We start from the raw sequence: 18,775 nt of genomic DNA, 5'->3' as shown, positions 1-18,775 counted from the left end.
TTCAATGAAGCACTTTTCACCTACAATGACTAAAAAACACTTCAGCTAGAATAAAAAGTAGTTACATGTGCGGTAAATCCCACACTTCACAGGAAAAACATCACGGACTACAAAGGCTAACCGGAAGTAGCAAAAAGTGGCGTGTGTTTATATGGAGAACTGCGGTGAGTATTAGACTGTTCAAAGGGCACAGTAAAAGCAGCTGATGTGACTGATTCAACAGCATCGAACAGTGGCACATTACTCAAGAGGCAGTTACCTAAACTAAAAATCAACCTGCAGGTAAGAAGTAGCAGTTTCTATGCTCAGCAGTTGCAGATTTTATGCACAGCGGTTTCTTGGGGAAATGTTAAATTGCAGCTTTTTGTAAACCAGATGAACTCAGATGGCATTTTGCTTACATGGTTCTTTATATGTTACTGTTTGCTTTTTTATTTTTCATAATAAGTTTGAGTTTGGTGCCAGGAGTTGGGTAAAGGTGATTTCACAACAGGATTCAACAACCATATCATTTTAAACGATTGAAATACCAGCATGTACATAAAGATTTATGAAATCACACTTAAAACATTTGTTCTGTTTCATCTACTAAACCAAAATTGTTGTTGCCTTTATCTTTCATTTTTACCCTTTTTTCTAACCCTCTAATGAACAGATGAGAGTTCTTCGCTCCTTTTGCACAGTCAGAGGTTTTTACTCTCATACACACACGACAGCCAAAAACAGACGAGGTCTGAGCGGGGCAGCAATGCGTCTTGTCCAGTTTCAACGCTGTGCTGTTGGAGATGGCATCAGGGTGGGGGTGGAACAAGGCGAGGGGCTCGGTGTGGTAGATCTGAAGGCGTTTGACCCCTCCATGCCTTCGACTATGAGAGAGCTGCTGGAGCTGGGAGACAAGGGGCTGGCGTGTGCACAGAGGTACCAAACCATTCATTTATCTCAAGTATCATCAAATCTGATTTCTTAATCTTTATCGTCACTTTCTACACTTAATTATTCCTCCTCCTCCACAGAGCCTTGGCCTCTGGCCAGTTTGTTGTGGACAGAGCAAACATCCAGCTGCTGTCACCTATTTTGGCCCCAGAGAAGGTTGTGTGTGTGGGTATGAACTATCAAGATCACTGTCTGGAGCAAAACGCCCCCATCCCTAAAGAACCAATCATCTTCAACAAGTTCCCCAGTGCCATCACAGGGCCATACGATGACATCATTCTGCCACAAGAGAGCAAGGTAAAAGAGCGCAAACCTTTAAGATATTATTTGTGTGGAACTTTGAAAACACTGGATGTTGCAGATGTCAGGAACTGAGGGACATTATTGTCTCTAAACTATTAAACTGCTAAAAAAAAGGAGGCTTTTAATTAAAGAAAAAGTTTAGGATAGAGACTCGTGCTCAGAAAGCTCAAATAACTAAGGTACTAATCCTAAAACAAACGAGTTGACATTTTAAAGCATTTATTTTAAACATAAAGCAAATCAAGTTTCTTCCTAGACCTTTGAGATTTCTCGTCTCGTCTCGTCTCGTCTTCCTCCGCTTATCCGGGTCCGGGTCGCGGGGGCAGCATCCCAACTAGGGAGCTCCAGGCCGTCCTCTCCCCGGCCTTGTCCACCAGCTCCTCCGGCAGGACCCCAAGGCGTTCCCGGACCAGATTGGAGATGTAACTTCTCCAACGTGTCCTGGGTCGACCCGGGGGCCTTCTGCCGGCAGGACATGCCCGAAACACCTCCCCAGGGAGGCGTCCAAGAGGCATCCTGACCAGATGCCCAAACCACCTCAACTGGCTCCTTTCGATCCGGAGGAGCAGCGGTTCTACTCCGAGTCCCTCCCGAATGTCCGAGCTCCTCACCCTATCTCTAAGGCTGAGCCCGGCCACCCTACGGAGGAAACTCATTTCGGCCGCTTGTATCCGCGACCTCGTTCTTTCGGTCATTACCCAAAGCTCATGACCATAGGTGAGGATTGGGACGTAGATCGACCGGTAAATCGAGAGCCTGGCTTTCTGGCTCAGCTCCCTCTTCCCCACGACAGATCGGCTCAGCGTCCGCATCACTGCAGACGCCGAACCAATCCGCCTGTCGATCTCCCGATCCCTCCTACCCTCACTCGTGAACAAGACCCCGAGATACTTAAACTCCTCCACTTGAGGTAGGACCTCTCCCCCGACCCGGAGGTGGCAAGCCACCCTTTTCCGGTCGAGAACCATGGTCTCAGATTTGGAGGTGCTGATCCTCATCCCAGCCGCTTCACATTCGGCCGCGAACCTACCCAGCAAGAGCTGAAGGTCAGAGCTGGATGAAGCTAGGAGGACCACATCATCCGCAAAAAGCAGAGACGAGATTCTCCTGCCACCAAACTCGACACACTCCACACCACGGCTGCGTCTAGAAATTCTGTCCATAAATGTGATGAACAGAACCGGTGACAAAGGGCAGCCCTGGCGGAGTCCAACCCTCACTGGGAACAGGTCCGACTTACTACCGGCTATGCGGACCAAACTCACGCTCCTCTGGTAAAGGGACTGAATGGCCCTTAACAGAAAGCCACCCACCCCATACTCCTGGAGCGTCCCCCACAGGGTGCCCCTGGGGACACGGTCATAAGCCTTCTCCAAATCCACAAAGCACATGTGGATTGGTTGGGCAAACTCCCATGCCCCCTCCATCACCCTTGCAAGGGTATAGAGCTGGTCCACAGTTCCACGGCCAGGACGAAAACCACATTGCTCCTCCTCTATCTGAGATTCAACTATCGATCGGACCCTCCTCTCCAGTACCTTGGAGTAGACCTTTCCAGGGAGGCTGAGGAGTGTGATCCCCCTATAGTTGGAACACACCCTCAGGTCACCCTTCTTAAAGATGGGGACCACCACCCCGGTCTGCCACTCCCTAGGAACTGCCCCCGATGACCACGCAATGTTGTAGAGACGTGTCAACCATGACAGCCCTACAACATCCATAGCCTTGAGATACCCAGGACGAACCTCATCCGCCCCCGGGGCTCCGCCGCTGTGTAGTTGTTTGACTACCTCAGCAACTTCTGCCCCCGAGATCGGACAGTCCATCCCCAGGCCTCCCAGCTCTGGTTCCTCCTCGGAATGCGCATTGGTGGGATTGAGGAGCTCCTCAAAGTATTCCTTCCACCGTCCGACTATAGCCTCAGTTGACGTCAGCAGCTCCCCATCCCCACTGTAAACAGTGTGAGCGAGTTGCTGCCTTCCTCTCCTGAGGCGCCGGACAGTTTGCCAGAACCTCTTTGGAGCCGATCGATAGTCTTTCTCCATGGCCTCACCAAACTCCCACGCCCGAGATTTTGCCTCGGCAACTGCCACTGCTGCACCCCGCTTGGCTATCCGGTACCTGTCTGCTGCCTCCGGAGACCCACAGACCAGCCACGCCCTGTAGGCCTCCTTCTTCAGCCTGACGGCTCCCCGAACCTCTGGTGTCCACCAGCGGGTACGGGGGTTGCCACCACGACTGGCACCGGCCACCTTACGACCACAGCTAGCAACAGCCGCCTCGACAATCGCAGAGTGGAACAAGGCCCACTCGGACTCAATGTCCCCCACTGCTCTCGGGACGTGGTCAAAGCTCTGCCGGAGGTGGGAGTTGAAGACCGTCTTGACAGGTTCTTCTGCCAGGCGTTCCCAGCAGACCCTCACTATGCGTTTGGGTCTGCCAGGTCTACGCGGCATGTTCCCTTGCCATCTGATCCAACTCACCACCAGGTGGTGATCAGTTGACAGCTCCGCCCCTCTCTTCACTCGGGTGTCCAAAACATACGGTCGCAGGTCAGATGATACGACTACAAAATCTATCATCGACCTGTGACCTAGGCTGCCCTGGTACCAAGTGTACCGGTGGGCATCCTTATGTTCGAACATGGTGTTCGTTATGGCCAAACTGCGGCTTGCACAGAAGTCCAATAACAAAACACCGCTCGAGTTCTGATCAGGTGGGCCGTTCCTCCCAATCACACCCCTCCAGGTCAAGCTGTCATTGCCCACGTGAGCATTGAAGTCCCCCAGCAGGACAATGGAGTCCCCTGATGGAGCACTATCTAGCACTCGTCCCAGGGACTCCAAAAAGGGTGGGTACTCTGAACTGATATTTGGCCCATACGCACAAACAACAGTCAGGACCCGTTCCCCGACCCGAAGGCGCAAGGAAGCTACCCTCTTGTCCCCCGGGGTAAACCCCAACACACAGGCAGAGAGTCTCGGGGCTAACAAAAAGCCAACCCCAGCCCTCCGCCTCTCACCTGGAGCAACTCCAGCAAAGTAGAGTGTCCAACCCCTCTCCAGGTCTCGGGTTCCAGAGCCAATGCAATGTGTCGAGGTGAGTCCGACTATATCTAGCCGGTACCGCTCAACCTCTGCCACCAGCTCCGGCTCCTTCCCCGCCAGCGAGGTGACGTTCCATGTCCCAAAAACTAGTTTCCTTGTCCGGGGATTGGACCGCCAAGGCTCCCGCCTTGGTCTGCCACCCGATTCACATTGCACCGGACCCTTCATGTTCCTCCTGCGGGTGGTGGGTCCACAGTTGGACGAGCCCATGTATCCGGTTCGGGCTGGGCCCGGCCGGGCCCCATGGGCGAAAGCCCGGCCACCAGGCGCTCGCTCACGGGCCCCAACCCCAGGCCTGGCTCCAGGGTGGGACCCCGGTAACCCTCCGGGCCGGGTACTCCGACTCTTCGTTTTCACCGCCATGAAAGATCCTTCGATGTGTGTGTGAATGGATGAATGATCCTTTGAGATTTCTGCAGCGTGAATCTCAAAAATGTTACTCTTTAGTTGCAGAAATAGTTGATTTTCCTTGAATTAGACAATTTGAGGCTTTTGCTATTATATTAAACGTACAAATTATCAAAGGAATCTCAACTTTGTTTAAAAAAAGTTCAAATAAAAAGCCTGCGTCTAATTTCAGGTGCAAAGATGAAGCTGGACCACCAGGGGGCACTGTAGCACAACGCCAAATATCAGATGCTTAGTTCTTTGACCAGATTTGATCCAACAAATATGAAATATGTTTATGAGCACTTTAAAACTGATTTTTATTGCATGAACTTAAATATTTAGGTCAGAAAAATAAATATAAAGGTAGAATAAATGTTTAGTCTGCATGCTTGATGTATGACGCAGTGGAAGAACAATAAGACGGAGACAACAGAAAAAGAGCAAGAGACGTTTTGGTTTATTCAGTCATCAGTTCTCTTGTAGAACGAGTAGTTTATCATCTACAATAGAGGAGTTTTGTTTTCCTTCCTCCTGAAATCCACAGCCCAGATAAATAAAACGGTAATAAAAACATCCAGTTTCTGCTTTTCATTCATTATCCTCGACTCCAGAAGAGCACATTTATTTCTGTGGTTTACTCTGATGAATCTCGTGGATGTCTGTACTTCATCTCCTTGTAGAGAGACAGTTTCTGGAGAAAAGTCGAAAACGCACTTCCACGACTTTGACTGGATGAGATAGCAGAAGGCTGTGATGGACTTTTGTGGTAACAAGAGTTCAGCGACGCATCCATCACAGCCAAAGTGCCACAGATCAGTCCCTTAAATCTGAAGCGAACAGCAGGTTGTGGCATCATCTCCTGTCGGCAGCGCCTTCAGACAGCCCGGTTTACTCATTAGCAGCATGGGGACGACGTACTGAATGCTGAGCTGATTTGGACTAACAGGATTCTGAAGCAGCCGTTGTCTTGTTTAACTTTAACCCGACAACTGAGACCTGGTGATTTCTTTGGACAGTTTGTGGTTCACCAGACTGTGGATGTTTCAACATCTGAAATGGGATTGAAGGAGACCTTCAAGTGATTTATTCACATAAAAATAAAATAATCAGAAGCTAGGTAAAGTGATGGATGTCCTAAAAACCCAACAAATCGTTTAATCACCAAAAGAATCCAGATATTTGACCGGCACCAAAGCTTAAATACTGTACAGATTTCCAATGAACGTGGACAAAAGCCAGGCCTTGAGCAAGAGTGTTCTGGACAGACCAAAGATCAGATCATTTAGTTACAGCAATAAACCGCCATCAGGTCACTGCAGCAGAAATGCTACGGTTTGTTTGTGTCACTGACTCCAGCATCAGAAAGCACTTCTGCGTTTTATCAAACAGCGACTGTTACTTATGATACGATCCGACAGCCTAAAGATAGTCCATCTGTCTGAGTTCAAGCTCTGTCAGTTAAATGTTTCACGACTGCAGATGCAAATTTATCCTCTGAACTTAACCGATTGCGGCCGGAGCTGCAGTGCTTCAGAAAATGTACGAAGTTTCGTAAAAAGATGAATCCGTGTAAATCTTTTGTCCTTAGTTTGAGATTGAAGAAATAGTTTTACAAGATTTGCTGATTTAGTGCATTTCTAAGTAGGGATGCACCGATACGATACTGATACCAGTATCGGTATCGGCACCTATACGATACTGGTATCAGTATCGTATAGGTGCCGATACAGATAATGATACCAATATCGGTATCGGTAAAAGTTAACAGATACCAGAAACTGATACCAATGCAGTTGCTTGAAAGTGACTTCACTGTAACTTGTCATTTCTGTTCACCTAATTTTAGTTTTGTGATCACTTATATTACTTTTATCTACCTCACCATCTTTTCCTATTGAAAACAGAAGAAAATAAAACCTGTATTCCAATTCATTGCATTTTTTTGTGTGGTAGAGGTATCGGTATCGGCGAGTACTCAGATCCAAGTATCGGTATCGTACCGGTTTGGAAAAAAGTAGTATCGTTGCATCCGCGGGGCAGCAGTAGCTCAACAGGTTGAGCGGGTTGTCCAGTAATCGGAAGGTTGCAGGTTCGATCCCGGCTCCGGACAGAGAATTCTGCTGTTGTGTCCTTGGGCAAGACACTTAACCCACCTTGCCTGCTGATGGTGGTCGGAGGGATCGGTGGCGCCTGTGCTCGACAGCCTCGCCTCTGTCAGTGCGCCCCAAGGCAGCTGTGGCTACATCGTGCTCATCGCCACCAGTGTGTGAATGTGTGTGTGAATGGATGAATGATACACTGTAGTGTAAAGCGCTTTGGAGTCCTTACTCTGAGAGGTGCTATACAAGTGCGGGTCATTTATCATCATCCCTATGTCTAAGTGACTCGTGTTCTTAGCGTAGTGACCGAAAGAATGAGACCGCAAGCGGCCTCCACAGCGAGAGGAGCCAGTTGAGGTGGCTTGGCATCTAGCTAGGACGCCTCCTGGTGAGGTTTTCACGGGCACTTCCAACCGGTAGGAGACCCAAGGGAAGACTCAGGACATGCTGGAGGGACTACGTCTCTTGGCTGGTCAGGGAACGCGCCGGGGAGAGGGAAGTCTGGGCTGCTGCCCCTGTGACCCGACCCCGGATAAGTGGCCCAAAATGGATGATGGATCATGTTCTTAGATAACTTCATTAATCTCCATGGGGGCACTTTATTATTTAGAAAGTAAAACTAACTAAAAATTATTTTGTCTATAGGAGGTAGACTGGGAGGTGGAGCTGGCCTTTGTGATTGGACGAAGAGGAAAACACATCAAGGTGAGCATCACCTCATCGCACAGTGCACTTCTGTGCCTCATCTAATGTGAAACTCGTGTTACAGGAAGAAGAGGCGCTCTCCTACGTGGCCGGGTTCACCGTGGCCAATGACGTCACCGCTCGCGACTGGCAGTTGCGCAACGGGACGCAGTGGCTGCTGTCAAAGACGTTTGACAGCTTCTGCCCCCTCGGACCCGCTTTGGTAACCAGTGATGCTGTGGAAGGTGAGAGGAAATGAAGAGGAGGACTGAGGCATTCTGGTGAATCATGTAATTTACTGTTATTTTGGTTGTTTGTGGCGTCACTGAGTTAACGAGCTAAAATTAGTGACAAATATGGTTTACTGAACATGTGTGGCAAGAAGCAAGTCCCAGATGCTGGGCACAATCTACCCGGGTTTGGTGTGCTCTCATTTCTTGTCATAACTTTAGTTTGCAATGGTTCAAGGGTGATTCAAAGATCACCTGCTAACACAATCACACACCCATGATGGATCAGAGCGGTGTGTGTGTGTGTGTGTTTAAACAGTAGTGTGTATCAGCATTAAAATTGTGGAGTAATCCACACTACTTACAGATGCCAGAATCCCCCCCAGTGATATTAATCTGTATTCCAAATCAAGAGCTGCCCCTACCTGTAGAAACCTCTGAGGAACTTCCTTTTAGACCTAAAGCAGAGTCCTTGTGTGTGTTTGGACGTGTCTCCAAATTTCTGTTTCACCAGAGCGATTCTGGGATTTAAAGAAATGAGCTTGAGCCCAACAGACGTCCTAATAACCAACCGACAGGCTTGTATCGCCTCTACTGATTCATGTGCACTTGCTTCAGATTGGTTAGAATTATTCACCTGTTTTCCGTCCACCTAGACTCCGACGAAGACATTGATGTTGAAATATTTATCTATAAAAGCTGAGATATCGATCGGTGAGCTCCAGCTTTCATCTGTATTTAAAGAGCAAGTCACCCCCTACCAGAGTATTACTCCACCCCCACTTCCTGTTTGAAAAATGCAACAAATGCTGTTGCTGAGCAGACCGAGGGCGGAGCCGCTAACAAATACACACACACAGGCTCACAACAACACTGTGACATCATAATGTACCATCTAACGTCATTGTATACCTCTTAGCCATTAGCGATGGCAGATTTAAATTCAAATGCAGTGCAGTTTTTATCTGACAACGGCACAACACTGACAGTTTTGGGCAGAAAATTTAAATTTTAACTAAAATGCACTAAAATGCAAAACTATTGACGACACGTGTCTGCAGCACGATTAGATACACATTTATGTAGTTTATCAGCAAAAAATACTTGGTTTGGGGGTGACTTGCTCTTTAAAGAACTGTCCTTTAATAGCGAGGCACTGATTCAGCCGTCTGCTGCTGCGGACGTGTAGAGAATCAGACTTCTCTGTTAGATCAGAGCCGTTCTAGTCGACCTCATAAACGTGGAACAGAAAATTAGATTTGATGCTGAAGTTTACAGCAAAGCCTAAAACTTTCTCTACATCCAACTTTTTTGGACACCATCCACAAAGGAAAACGCAAGCAAGCACCTTTGCTCTGAATGGCTAGATTACCCTTTGCTAAACGACATGAGGTTAAAAGCCGGAGATGAATAATAAGAGTCACATTCTTTAAGATGAGGCAATAAATACTAAAGCTCAGCATGTTTGGTCACCACAGTAGATCTGAAGGCTTGACAGTGGGGGGTGGCGGTGGCGGTGAGGATTTTAGGCTACTTTAATGTAAAAGTTGATTATCCATAACATCAGGACCCTAGCGTGGGCTCAGTGGGCTGTGATGAGAGGCTTCTGGAGGTAGCTTGCTTGTCTTCAGGTTGTTATCAGAGGCGTTGGGAGGCAAATCAAACACCTTAGGCTCTATTTTGTCTTTGAGACGTCCCTCCTAAGTTCTCCTGCTTCATGCATCTTTTCTCTTGCAGATCCGCACAACCTGGACATTCGCTGCCTGGTTAATGGAGACACAGTCCAGAAGAGCAACACAGGTCAGATGATCTTCAGGATCCCAGCGCTGATTGCTTGGGTTTCAAAGTAAGTCAGAGACAGTTAGTTCTGCATTTGCATAAAACTTTTATTACAAAAGTCTCTTTACTCTGACTAAATGTCAAGTTCCTTTTATGTTTATTCATTCAGCAGACGCTTTTATCCAAAGCGACTAACAGTTTATAACCTATAGGGCGTGTTGTGATCTGTGGGGGAAACCGGAGAACCCGGAGGAAACCCACGCATGCATGGGGAGAACACGCAACTCCACGCAGAAAGGCCGCAGCCGAGTTTCGAACCTGCGACCTTCGTGCTGCGAGGCACCAGTGCTAACCACTGCACCACCATGCAGCCATTTTAGAAAAATTAAATGGGAAATAAAAGCCCCAAAAAGCCCATTTTTAGTTATAGGTGGAGCTGAAATGTGCCTCATCACCACCCGACCGACCGACTGGAGCGTTCCTGGTCAGATTTAGAACCTTTGGAAGGATAACACCTCTGCAGACGGTCTGGTCGGGTTGATTTTTAAGACCTTTGACTAAACTTTAAACACAGAAATGCTGCTGTGTGACCTGAAGAGAAGTAAATCATTGTGAGATTACAGATTACTGGTTACAGATTAGTGGTAATCTTTTTGCATGGATTGTTCCTTCTTTCAGGTTTGTGGCTTTAGCTCCAGGAGACGTTTTCCTGACAGGTACTCCTCCAGGTGTGGGCGTTTTCAGAAAGCCACCCATCTTTCTGAAGGTGATTTAAGCAAAAACAGGTTTTCTTGTTTTGTTAATTCTTTAAATCCACCAAAATGACTCTGTTCAGGAGAAAATCCATGTTATGTCCTTGACGTTGGATGTGCTACTACTAGTTTATCCATTTAATTATAGATCCACTAGGATAAATACAATAAAGTTTATCTCTCACCAAATAGAATATTTACTAAGAAATCACAATGTTACCATAGAAACATTGTTTGATGTGTGTGTGTGTGTGTGTGCCTGCTCTGTCTTCTCCATCCCCAGTGAGTCGTGGAGGATGGCTGCTTATACTGAGCCAGGATCCTCTGGAGGTATCTTCCTGTTAAAAGGGAGTTTTCCTCTCCACTGTCACTTTATGCTTGCTTAGTATGAGGATTGCTGTAAAGTCACTGACACTAGTCAGTGACTTGATGCAATGGCACAGGAGTTTAGTGCTCGCCCCGTAATCGGAAGGTTGCAGGTTCGAGCCCTGCTCAGTCTGTCGCTGTTGTGCCCTTGGGCAAGACACTTAACCCACATTACCTGCTGGTGGTGGTCGGAGGGACCGGTGGCGCCAGAGCTCGGCAGCCTCGCCTCTGTCAGTGCGCCCCAGGGCAGCTGTGGCTACATCGTAGCTCATCCCCACCAGTGTGTGAATGTGTGTGTGAAAGGGTGAATGACTGATTGTGTTATAAAGCGCCTTGGGGGGTTCCAGGACTCTAGAAGGCGCTATATCAAATACAGGCCATTTACCATTTTAGCAGATGAAGGATTTGGGAAACGGTGTTCTCTTCCCGCGGGATGCAACCGTCTTGGTGACAGAAGGATCTTCGAATAAAAAAGGATTTTATTTGTAAAATAGTCTGAACTTTTCACAAGTGCCAGAAAATGAATGTGATTGAAGTTTTTTGTGTTCAGAAAGGAGACGTGGTGGAGTGCCAGATCGACCAGTTAGGCTCCATTATCAACAAAGTGGTTTAAAGCCGGAGATGACGATTCAGAAAGGACATCAGCTGATCGACCAACCACGTTTCTAGTCTCGGTCCTTAAACCCAGCAGCAGATGTGTTGAAACCTACATGTTGGTTGTTGAATGTGTGTTTTTTTTTACAATATCTCTGTACCAATGAGGCCAAATGTGGTATTTTTACTACACGTGTAATTAGTGACTCACAGCAAGGCTCCATCAGCGGCCACCCACTCACGTTAACAACAGACCGTGAACTTCTTTTAACATAGCAATATAAAACAGACTTCTATTTGGTTGGAGTTCATTTTTGATTTTTAGACGACTCGTGTGTTAATTTTCTCATGAAACAGGCTGACTGGTTGTAATAGAATTTTAAACAGAATCTGATGGCTTCACTTTCTTTTCATTCATGTTTTTTTTTCCTTTTTAGGCTTGAGAAATTCCACTAGTTTCACTTGAGTAAAGATGAATCAGATATTTGAGTCTGATGCATTTTTGTGTCAAAGCAAGTTTTTAAACATGTAAAATGAGCATTTAGACCCGTTCTAATACTCATCAGAATACAGGAGTTCTTTAATGACATCACCCTAAAGGCAGATTATTTTACATTTGTGTTTGAAACGTTCCACGTTCTTGTTTTTTAGAGAACAGTTTTAGAATTTCGAATATTACATTTAATTGTAGTAAATTTACTTTAGTTGTTACATCTCAATTATTATTTTCGGCTCCTATTGTAGCACAACAATCTCCTGCAGCAGATTTTAAAACCACACCTGATGTTTCTTAGCTCTACATCTTAAAAACCTGCTTTAGGTTTTATTTCTTTTATGGAGGAACCCTTTGGACCCGCTCCTGGCAGCTGAGAGCTTTTAGGATGCTCTGTCAGGACACTAGGGGGGAGTAACGTTTCACCAAGCGCTGATCTGCTGCAGCTTCTGAGTTGGATTTGAAGGTGAGCAGCAGCTACACCGACTCTCGACTGTAGGAACCTTCAGCTCTGCACAGAAAACTCTCAACGCCTGCCAGAAATGTTCCCATCATCAATTTGTCTCCCCGTTGCGGTGTCCAAAGGTCTGCGTCAACGAGCCTCCCTGGTGGTCTGAGTCAGCAGAGAGTGATCTACATTCAGGAGGGGAGCTGCTCAGAGTGATGAGACACATAACTAATATGTGCTGTAAGAGAGATTCACTCACTTCTGCACGAGTTCCATCAAAGACCAAGTAAGAACTTGTTTATTGGTAGCGTGAAAAACAAAGCAGCTTTAGCTACAACACAGCTAAGGTCCGAACGGCCGACTACAGGAACTTTGTGATCCTCTCCTGCAGATTTACGCTACATTAGTGACAGAAAAACAACTAAATCACAGCTCCAGCTTTAAAAACAAAATTACAAACGAAATGAACAGAAAGCCACGAGCATCTTAACTCCTCGGGAGTGTTTTTTTTTCTTTTTTGAAACGAACAAAGGTTTTCCAGCACCGTCGGAGAACGAGGTCAGGTTTTGCCGCATAACAAAGCAGAAATGAGGCTTTGAGTCATACTTAACAGCATTAATTGAAGAGGTACTGCGAGATGAAGCTGTGCAGCTTCGCTCTGTTCTCTGACGACTGGAACAAAGGACTCACACCCAACAAGTCGCCTCCCATCTGACGGGTCTCCAAAAGGACCTGAATTAAAAACAATGAACACAAATATAGCAGCTTTAGAGGACAACAACAACACTTACACTGCGAGGGCTCAGAGTCTTTCTTTTTAATCTTCTTTCTTAAGAACCCCCCCCCCCCACAAATTATAAGCTTCCACTTAAAAACCCGAGGAAGTAAAACAAAGTCTGAAATAATGAGGCCAAACGAGTCCTCTCCTTCCTTCCAGAAACACCAGAGGCACATTTCCTGTCTGCTTTGACTCGTAGCTCTTAGATATTGTTCCTGCTTGACATCAGACACGAAAGACGAGGCTGAAGACTGATAACCCCAATAATAAACTTAATAACCCACACAAGAGACCTTTGCAGACATGTGGGTCAACGATGCTCCATTTTTACAGGAAGTGACTCCAAACCTGCTGGAGGGACTGGAGGGAGCACCTGTGATGAATGACATGATCAGGAATGTTGATCCATACATTTATAGAAAGAAAACTTCAGCATCCCTGTATTAAAAAGTCAGCCTCCTTTTCAGGTCTGAGTGTTGAGAGTTTATAAGAATCAGAGTTTTTTCATTATTTGGTGCCGTTGATTATAAACTCTCAGCAGATGGAGACGGCAGATGCTCATATTCTTATCAGCAAGAGAAACCCTTTTCTCCCACTTTGACTCTCCGAAAAACAACTTTTACTGACTTGAAAACTGCCGCAGTGTGATAATCCGTCACGATAAACACACAGGCTTTATCTGTTCTCTAAAGTCTTGGTTAATCCTTAAGTTCGTTGTGAGAGTCGAGTGTTTTCCTATCAGGCCATCGCACAATCCACAGGGAAAAAAGTTAGCCGAGTTCTTAAAAACAACCTTCCTTACTTGTTTAACCTCGGTCATGTAGATGGATCCCTTCAGTAATAATTCTTATAAAATAACCTAGAACCAGAACCCTGATGTGCCAGGACTGATTTAGAGGCACTTAAGTAAAATAACTGAGATCTCCACTAGGGATGCAACGATACCACTTTTTTCCAAACCGCTACGATACGATACTTGGATCTGAGTACTCGCCGATACCGATAAAGATACTTGTACCACACAAAAAAATGCAATGAATTGGAATGCAGTTTTATTTTCGTCTGTTTTCAATAGGAAAAGACTGTGAGGTAGATAAGAAGTAATATAAGTGATCACAAAACTATTAGGTGAACAGAAATGACAAGTTACAGTGAAGTCACTTTCAAGCAACTGCATTGGTATCAGTTACTGGTATCTGTTAACTTTTACCGATACCGATACTGGTATCTGTTAACTTTTACCGATACGATACTGGTATCTGTTAACTTTTACCGATACTGGTATCTGTATCGGCACCGATACTGGTATCAGTATCTGTATCGGTACCGATACCAGTATCGTATCGGTGCATCCCTAATCTCCACAGTTTTAACAAATTCTAAGCTATTCTCTAGCTCTCATATAAACCACGAGGGAGCAGCATCAGGACCACGCTCACCCTGATGAAAAAAAAAAACTTTTGGTATTTAGCCAACTTCAATCACAACCGTCTCAACAGCCGATGTTCAGGAGCAGAAACTTTAATGGCAGAAGAAGAGCTCAATGCTGGAAAACCGACTGAGTCGGAAATCCTGTAGGATTTTAAAGAGTTCTGATGCGGGGCCCTAGACAAGCACCAGTTGTATTAAATCATTTCATTTAAACATGTATGTTACTCTGTGTGACATCCAAGTTGGGTAATGTGTTTTTACATCTTGATCCAACTCACTTATTACCGACGTTTGAATTTAAAGACAAAAAAGAAAAATGGATTTTTTTGTCACAACTCACCAAGGTTTCACACTGAAATCTTCAGCGGCGCAGGAATGGCAGTGGAATGTCGCTGCTTCAAATAGAATCCATTTTGGTCTATGGACCGTTTCAAACCAGCCGTGACGCGACAATCTTTAGGTGCGTCCCAGAAGCGGCGCCGCGCCGCTAAAGAGGACCAGGTTCTATTTTTGCCGTGTGCTGCTTCTGGGACACGTCATTTTCCACAGTTAGCATAGGGCTAGAGAGGAAACCACACGATTTCAGTGCAAAACCCCCAGTATTTTTCAAAATGTAAGTACTGCAGCAATGCAGTTTTACACATATGTAGCTTACATGTGGCCCAAAGGCTCATGTGCTCACAGCATTGTTCCAGAAGTGCAGCGGTGTTTATGGCTTTAATCCTGGCAGTGGAGAGGAACAACATCACATATGATATCAAACAGCGATATCAAACGTGATTTCATTCTTTTTGGTTTAATGGCGGATTGCATTAACAAACTGTGACCTTTGAAATCTCGAGGGATCTTGTGATCTCGCGAGTCAAGCCAGGGGGATGGCAGAAGTCTCGAGGGATTTTGTGATCTCGCGAGTCCAGTGAAGAGCACAGCGAGGAATCTGTACCGCGGCCAAGACTCTCCCGGTGTGAAATGGACCACTTTGAAGTTGGCGAGTAAACCACTTCGCTGCGCTGATGCTTCCAGTGTGAAACCGCCTCGTGCTGCTTTTCAATTATTTACTTGTGCTCCACTCAGTGGATTCCTTTACAGAACATTTTGATAAAAAAAGGGAAACAGCTTGTTTGGAGCATAAAATCAGGTCTGGTATCTGTTCCTGCTGAGTTTTGTCACAAGTGTTCATGAACAAGAGGCTGATTATTAGTTATTCGTGGGTTTCAGCTGCATTTTAGATCATCTGTGCAAAAGTAAAAAAAACTTCCCCCAAAAAGTCTAAATCAAAACATCAACCGTGACTTTTATGTCATACATGTTTTCCATTTTATTTGAAATTGAACCCAATTTCCTTTAATTGACTTTAGATCCTATATTAATGTCTGTGCTGATTATGAAGCAGTCTTCACAAACTACTTAATACATTTGGCATTATGGAAGTGTGACAGCCAAAACATGTATAGAAATAATAAATGTCTTCTTCATGCCCTGGTCCTGTAGAATGAGCCCTGGCATTTTTACTGTGATTGCCTGTTTTTCTGTAAAATCACAGAAAAAGAGAGATGCTCGGGTCGAGCAGGCTGCTTCATGCGCGTTCACGCTCAGGCATCGCCCGTAGCGTTTGCTATCCGTAGCTTTAGCAGCAGAGAGAGAGGCAGTGCCACTTTGTCGCTGTTCCTAACGCCTAGTGACAAAGCTAGCTACAGTGGGGCAAAACGATATTTAGTCAGCCAACGATTGTGAAAGTTCTCCCACTTAAAATGATGACAGAGGTCAGTAATTTTCATCATAGGTACACTTCAACTGTGAGAGACAGAATGTGAAAAAAAATCCATGAATTCACATGGCAGGATTTTTAAAGAGAAATTAAGAGAATTTATAGAAATAAAAGAATCGTGTTTATTGGGTCTTTGGTCATTTAAGACCTTTGGAAACTCTAAGGATTATTTGTCATTTTTAAGGATTTTTAAGGCCTTAAATTTGGAAAAGCAAATTTAAGACTTTTTAAGGACCTGCAGATACCCTGATAACAGTCCTCTACCCCTGTTTCCTGCATCAACCACCGAAAGGAAAAAGTGAAACGCTTGAGTCAGAAACAGCCGCTCTAATCTATGCCTCGTCTCGTCTCGTCTCGTCTTCCTCCGCTTATCCGGGTCCGGGTCGCGGGGGCAGCATCCCAACTAGGGAGCTCCAGACCGTCCTCTCCCCGGCCTTGTCCACCAGCTCCTCCGGCAGGACCCCAAGGCGTTCCCGGACCAGATTGGAGATGTAACTTCTCCAACGTGTCCTGGGTCGACCCGGGGGCCTTCTGCCGGCAGGACATGCCCGAAACACCTCCCCAGGGAGGCGTCCAGGAGGCATCCTGACCAGATGCCCAAACCACCTCAACTGGCTCCTTTCGATCCGGAGGAGCAGCGGTTCTACTCCGAGTCCCTCCCGAATGTCCGAGCTCCTCACCCTATCTCTAAGGCTGATCCCGGCCACCCTACGGAGGAAACTCATTTCGGCCGCTTGTATCCGCGATCTCGTTCTTTCGGTCATTACCCAAAGCTCATGACCATAGGTGAGGATTGGGACGTAGATCGACCGGTAAATCGAGAGCCTGGCTTTCTGGCTCAGCTCCCTCTTCCCCACGACAGATCGGCTCAGCGTCCGCATCACTGCAGACGCCGAACCAATCCGCCTGTCGATCTCCCGATCCCTCCTACCCTCACTCGTGAACAAGACCCCGAGATACTTAAACTCCTCCACTTGAGGTAGGACCTCTCCCCCGACCCGGAGGTGGCAAGCCACCCTTTTCCGGTCGAGAACCATGGTCTCAGATTTGGAGGTGCTGATCCTCATCCCAGCCGCTTCACATTCGGCCGCGAACCTACCCAGCAAGAGCTGAAGGTCAGAGCTGGATGAAGCTAGGAGGACCACATCATCCGCAAAAAGCAGAGACGAGATTCTCCTGCCACCAAACTCGACACACTCCACACCACGGCTGCGTCTAGAAATTCTGTCCATAAATGTGATGAACAGAACCGGTGACAAAGGGCAGCCCTGGCGGAGTCCAACCCTCACTGGGAACAGGTCCGACTTACTACCGGCTATGCGGACCAAACTCACGCTCCTCTGGTAAAGGGACTGAATGGCCCTTAACAGAAAGCCACCCACCCCATACTCCTGGAGCGTCCCCCACAATCTATGCCCCACAGTAAATTAACAATCATGGATTCACCCATCTTGGCCTTGTGACGGGGAAATGTCGGTTTTGCCGCCAGAGTGTGTCTTGGATAGTAGAAGCTAACCATTAGCATTAGCATCTCCACTGCATGGTAGCAGACATTTAGGCTAGTGTTATTTGTGGAGGTAAAACTTCGACGTTGCATTTTTTTCCCCAAGAAAGAAAACGCAAACGAAGGCAGGGGAAGAGTCATGTTGCTGTTAGCCAATCAGAGGCCAGATGTTTGCATATCATGAATATCAGTAAGACTCATAACCACCAACCCCACAAACTTCTACCCCTGAAACAGGAGCGCCAGAGCTTTCCCCCCAATGAAAACAACTCGCATGGCATTCACCAACGCTAGATACCGCAGCAGATCTATCGGATTAACGAGTGTATGCCCGCTTTAAAGACAGAACAATGATATTTTTGTTTTTGTAATTTCTTAATCACACTCCCAAGCATTTTCACACACTGTCTACTCAATGTGAGCCCAACACTGAAAATTCCACATTAACTGGAGCAGATTTCAAGTATTTCTATCAGTCATTTGAACCGACTGTGAGCAGATTAACATTGGGACTGCATCAGGATGGCTGAAATGCACCCAAAACCTTGGGTCCTGAGCCGAGCTGTAATTCTCAGCTTACACACACACACACACACACACACACACACACACACACACACACACACACACACACACACACACACACACACACACACACACACACACACACACACACAGGCTGTCACTCACCCCGAGGTCTATTAGTGTTCTAACTGCAGTGTATGCCGCCTCCTCGGAGCAGCTCTCTGTGAGATACAACACAAAGGCACACATGAATCAAAAGAGCAGGCACGTTTCCAATAAAGAAAATCAGGTCGGGATAACAGAACAAAGCCACAATCAGTGGGACTGTAATTTTTATACTACATATTATCGAGGGGTGCCATTTGAGTGAATTCTGTGTGTCTTATGTGTTATTTCAGTAATGTGAGAGCACGGGATGCGAGTGTGTGGGAGCTGCACTGGTGTGCCTCTTTGGCTTCAGCTGATTTGTTGGAACACAGTCTGAATCAGTGGGAGAAGGAAAGGTGGCGAGCTTTTAAAAGTTACAACACAAAGAAATACAGGATCTCTGGGTGAGTGTGCGTTTTTGGAAAAGGGTGTCAGGTCGATCTC

General features: G+C 46.4%; 2 protein-coding genes across 9 annotated transcripts in view; one reads left to right on the top strand and one right to left on the bottom strand.

Moving 5' to 3' along the window:
* The first annotated feature begins 141 nt into the window (after positions 1–141).
* Positions 142–11,726, top strand: fahd2a (fumarylacetoacetate hydrolase domain containing 2A). Its single transcript, XM_015972981.3, has 8 exons — positions 142–282; positions 656–918; positions 1,014–1,230; positions 7,478–7,537; positions 7,602–7,761; positions 9,484–9,592; positions 10,204–10,291; positions 11,194–11,726. The coding sequence occupies exons 2-8, from the start codon at positions 656–658 to the stop codon at positions 11,254–11,256; spliced, it is 960 nt and encodes a 319-aa protein (XP_015828467.1). The 5' UTR covers positions 142–282; the 3' UTR covers positions 11,257–11,726.
* Positions 5,543–18,775, bottom strand: part of gpat2 (glycerol-3-phosphate acyltransferase 2, mitochondrial) — a 210,676-nt gene continuing 197,443 nt past the window's right edge. For 6 of the 8 annotated variants that reach the window (XM_070546181.1, XM_015972977.3, XM_054731615.2 and 3 more), the window contains 2 exons: positions 18,350–18,405; positions 12,617–12,910 (listed from right to left, as the gene is read on the bottom strand). In XM_070546181.1, the coding sequence (XP_070402282.1) occupies positions 12,794–12,910; positions 18,350–18,405 (173 nt within the window). In that variant the 3' untranslated portion in view covers positions 12,617–12,793. Of the gene's footprint in view, positions 5,784–12,616; positions 12,911–18,349; positions 18,406–18,775 lie in introns of those variants that run through there. The other 2 variants (XM_015972978.3, XM_054731616.2) reach the window with 2 other exon arrangements.

This window comes from Nothobranchius furzeri, chromosome 17 (assembly GCF_043380555.1).
Source record: "Nothobranchius furzeri strain GRZ-AD chromosome 17, NfurGRZ-RIMD1, whole genome shotgun sequence".
NCBI lineage: Eukaryota > Metazoa > Chordata > Actinopteri > Cyprinodontiformes > Nothobranchiidae > Nothobranchius > Nothobranchius furzeri.
The sequence above is the reverse complement of the archived record's forward strand: the minus strand, read 5'-3'. Positions and strand labels throughout refer to the sequence as shown.

Excerpts from the sequence above, each read along its gene's own strand:
- fahd2a (XM_015972981.3), top strand. The coding sequence starts at position 656 with ATGAGAGTTCTTCGCTCCTTTTGCACAGTCAGAGGTTTTTACTCTCAT. Across the intron at positions 1,231-7,477 it reads TTCTGCCACAAGAGAGCAAG|GAGGTAGACTGGGAGGTGGA; the intron begins GTAAAAGAGCGC and ends TTTTGTCTATAG. Across the intron at positions 10,292-11,193 it reads AGCCACCCATCTTTCTGAAG|AAAGGAGACGTGGTGGAGTG; the intron begins GTGATTTAAGCA and ends TTTTGTGTTCAG.